The 4,064-nt window shown below is 41.6% G+C and overlaps 1 protein-coding gene across 1 annotated transcript in view; it reads right to left on the bottom strand.

Moving 5' to 3' along the window:
* The window catches only part of dmd (dystrophin), an 83,606-nt gene extending 82,240 nt beyond the window's left edge, over nucleotides 1-1,366 (bottom strand). Inside the window, exons 1-2 of the mRNA XM_071533166.1 lie at nucleotides 1,355-1,366; nucleotides 179-205 (exon numbers count right to left, since the gene is read on the bottom strand). Of these exons, the coding sequence (XP_071389267.1) occupies nucleotides 179-205; nucleotides 1,355-1,366 (39 nt within the window). The remainder of the gene's footprint in view (nucleotides 1-178; nucleotides 206-1,354) is intronic.
* Between the last annotated feature and the right edge of the window lie 2,698 nt (nucleotides 1,367-4,064).

Genomic DNA, 4,064 nt, shown 5'->3' on the forward strand with positions numbered 1-4,064 from the left:
GAAAATCACATACACACACGCACATAAGCACAAGATGCATAATGAAGCATACATAAACACATATATATGCATAAGAGACAAACACAGACACACACACAGGATAGAGAGAGCCTACTGGAGCATACATGAGCACACACACACACACACACACACACACACACTCTCCCACTGTGTGTACCCTCTTGTAGGACGGACTCCGGGATTTCTCTCTCATGTCGTCTCAGTGCGACCACATCAATGCCGCCGCCGTCACTAACAACAACAATAGCCAATAATCTTCGGGCGCCTGTTGTCAATGAAGCGACAGGCGCCTAGCAACCATCGAAGTGTTCTCTCCTCTCTCCCTCTCTCATTTCCTCCTTCTCTTGTCTCTCTCTCTCTCTTTCACTTGGGGATCACCAACAAGATTAACCGGGCGAACCGAGCGAGTGTCGGAAACAGACCTGATGAATGACATCATAAACCTGTGCGTCTGTGTGTGTGTGTGTGTGTGTGAGGGACAGAGAGCGAGACAGAGAGAGAGAGGGAGAGAGACAAAGTTTGTATGTGTGTGTGTGTGTGTGGTTACAGGTGAGCATGCTAATCCCATAGGATAATGGCTCTATGTATAGCCCTGAGCCAGTCTAACCCTCGTGTCACACTCACATTCACACACACACACACACTCTCACAACGCTCTTAATGCCACCAATGGATGCACTTTTTGTGCTTTCTCGCTCTCATTTTTTACAGTTTAATTTATGAAATGAGAACTTGAGTGAGATTAAATATTTAGACAAACATTGATAACAACCTTCCCAGTGGCGATGTACTCCATTTCCCTGGCAATTGTCGGCTCATGAATACATATTCTCATTAAACACCCAGTTTTCCCTTATTACTTATTTCACACACACACACACACACACACACACACACACACACACACACACACACACACACAGACACAGATTACTTATGTCACACACACACACACACACACATGTGGTGATGGTGAGTGAGAGAGATAGAGGATCACTATTTGCTTAACTGCTTCGTGTTGGAAACGCCTTCGGCAAAGCGAGCGCAGCGTTCCCCGCACCAGCCTTCTTCTTATTGGTTTTCAGCTGTTACAAAGCGCTGAAATTAAAATGGCAAACACGCTTCTTTGATCTGAGGAAGTGCAGACGGAGATGTAAAACAACATTTTTGCATGTGCGGGCTGGATTTATCTCCACATGAGTTTTAAAGTGGGACATTGATTTAATAAGATTATGCACTTATTTTACTGTCTTGGCATTTATTTAGAGGCTTGCACTGCTTATTACTTGGCTCCATGTAATGTTGGTGAAGCATGAACTTAAAGCTATTCGACTCTTGCACTCATAAAATTCTTCTCTGGATAAGAAAAACAGTAGAGTTATAAGGAAACAGACAACAAAAATATTTTGTTGACTTTTAACTTTTGATATAAATATGTCACCTGCATTGTAAAGTCAACTGAACAAATAAGAAATCATGTAACTCTGACAGGTGTGACAGGATGGCGGTTTAGTTAAAGAGGCTCTCTAGTAGTCAAGGTTGCTGCTTCGATTCTTATTACCACCTTTCATTAAATATCAGATATCAGCCAATCACTGTTGTTCACCCCCGATATGATGGAGGTTCCTCCCTGAAGTCCATAAAACCGGCAATGGAATTTGATTTTCTTTGCACATAACATTTATTCATTTAATTGTTCAGTTATGTTTTTGTACATTCATTTTTCATTTAAATGCAATGACGGTTCCCACACCAATGAATCTGTGTGGTGGATCACTCTGGTTTAAAGAGCTGCTAATTCTAAAGGAATTTCATTAGTCTTTGTTTCAATGGAGAGTGTTAGTTTCTGATGGTCTAAATGCTGAGACTTTTCTATACTGGCATGAACAAAAATTGAGAAAAACACATAATCCTTATGAGTTTTTATTTATTTTCAGTACAAAAATATCAGTAATGGTTTTGGCCTTCAGAAACCCATATCGGTCAAACCCTGACTGATAATGCTGAAACCAACCCGCTCTGAGGATGAATATTGAAAACTAGCTAACACTGACATGAGCAGGCAGCTATTTACAATACTGTGACACAAAGCCACAGGCTCATTGTGGTTCTGTTCTCATTCTCATTGTGGTTCTGTCCCAGTAAAAATAATCTCATGCATACATAAACATATGCGTAAACATTTCCAATCGTTTTGGGAAGAGCTGCTCTTGTGAGAATATAGCATGAGATGGACCATAATGTCAGCAAGGAATGTTAAAATCAACATTTTTACAAAAAATTCAGCAATAAACGAGCTGCCGCAATCACAGCATGATATCTGATTTATCATTCTGTTAATTATGTGTTACTTAAGCTTCATAACTAATAGGTCGGTGAGTAAATTGAGTGAAAACAGTCTCAGTCGGTGTCCGCCTCGCTCGTCAGGGGGAGTGACATTGCTACCACATATCAGCAGAAATGACCCTGATGGGTCGATTGGAGGAGCGACAGGGCTTCAATCAAAACCAGCCCTGGCTGTGAGGTGTTGGCCACATCAAAGCAGCTTCCCAGACTCTTTGGTCAAAAAGCCCCCGTGTGTTCAAATCAAATCATTAAAACACCCGGCCGGCCAAAGTCAGCGGCTCAAAGTGCTCTGAAGACGTTCTGAGCAGTCAATTTACTTCAAGGTCAACATTTGTCGGCCAAAAAAGTTAAATTAAGATAACACAAAGTATTGAGGAAAAAAAACAATTTATATTCAGTCTCACGGCTCAGCGGCTGTGCATTTTTTAATTTCTACAAGACTTGAACAAGTTTCATGGGACTGAGGGTCACAAAACTCCAGTCAGCAAGTAAATGCCTGTGTAAACGTTAGTTTCAAGAATTCAGATAATTTATTTTTTGATGAATGTGTTTTCAAACGATTGAGGTCTCAGGGTAAGAACATGCCGTTTTCAAATAAATATACTTGAATTAATAAGATATTTCCTAAATAAAGTTGAAGAAAAGTTGAAGAAGTCAGTCAGTCACACAGTCACAGTACTGAACCCTGACTGACAGACAGCAGCAGCAGCACCAGTCCCTCTGATTTAAATGGTGCAGACCTGCTGAGTAAAGCATTGTGGAGGGCAGGTCAGCTGTGAACCTGGCTGACTGGGCAGATTTAAAGAAAAAATCCAATCTTGGACACTCTTACGCTGTTATATATTATCAATCTGCGATGTCCAATGCATTCCAGGAGTTATTTTGTGATGAAGTGTGTTTCCTTTAAATAGTTGTTTAGGGAGACCAGGCCTAGCTGCGATGCATTTGTTGAAAGTACTGAAACTTCCTGCAAAAATGCTGATTTTTTCAAATGTATTCTCTATAAAACTAGCCACAAAACGAAACTAGAGTTTTGACAGTGTCCTCTTCAAACGGCCCTGATCATGTAAGTAAACTAAAAAAAAAAAAAAAAAAAAAAAAAGAAAATCCCACAATATGGACGCTTTAGGGGCAAAAAACTTGAAAAAACGATGAGAAAACATGAAAGGAAGAGGCAGACGCGATATTCCGGCGCGTGTGTTTTTGCTTCTCCGTCTGTCTTTCCAGAGATACTCACAAACACTCGCGTCCTGTCTTCCAGCGCCACAAGCTCTTCCCCTTTATAGATGATAAACAAACAGGGCTCAGAGCTGCCCGGCTTCACCTCACACGCGTACATGCTGACATACACACCGGAACAAAGGACACGAGACTTACCAGCCTCTCTAATGCGCTCCAACACATACACACACACACATGCGCGCGCGGGCACACACACAATACACACAAAGAAAGTCCCTCTCAAAAAATACAAAAACTCTAAAATAAAATAATGTGACACGTGCGCACACACACACACACACACACACACACACACACACGGTTACGCGCACTGTCTCTGATGGCTAGACAAACAAAGGAGGGCTTATCAGTCTGCAAGGAGAACATTAATCTGGTTCTATTGTGAGGGAGGATCAACCCAGCGGGCAATGAGTGTGGGTGAGTGTGCCAGTGTGTCTGTACAAACGTGTGTGTGT

Source organism: Centroberyx affinis, unplaced genomic scaffold (assembly GCF_046629955.1).
Source record: "Centroberyx affinis isolate AG114_WGS23_722 - 3 ecotype Tasmania unplaced genomic scaffold, CSIRO-AGI_Caff_v1 ptg002329l_1, whole genome shotgun sequence".
Taxonomy (NCBI): Eukaryota; Metazoa; Chordata; class Actinopteri; order Beryciformes; family Berycidae; genus Centroberyx; species Centroberyx affinis.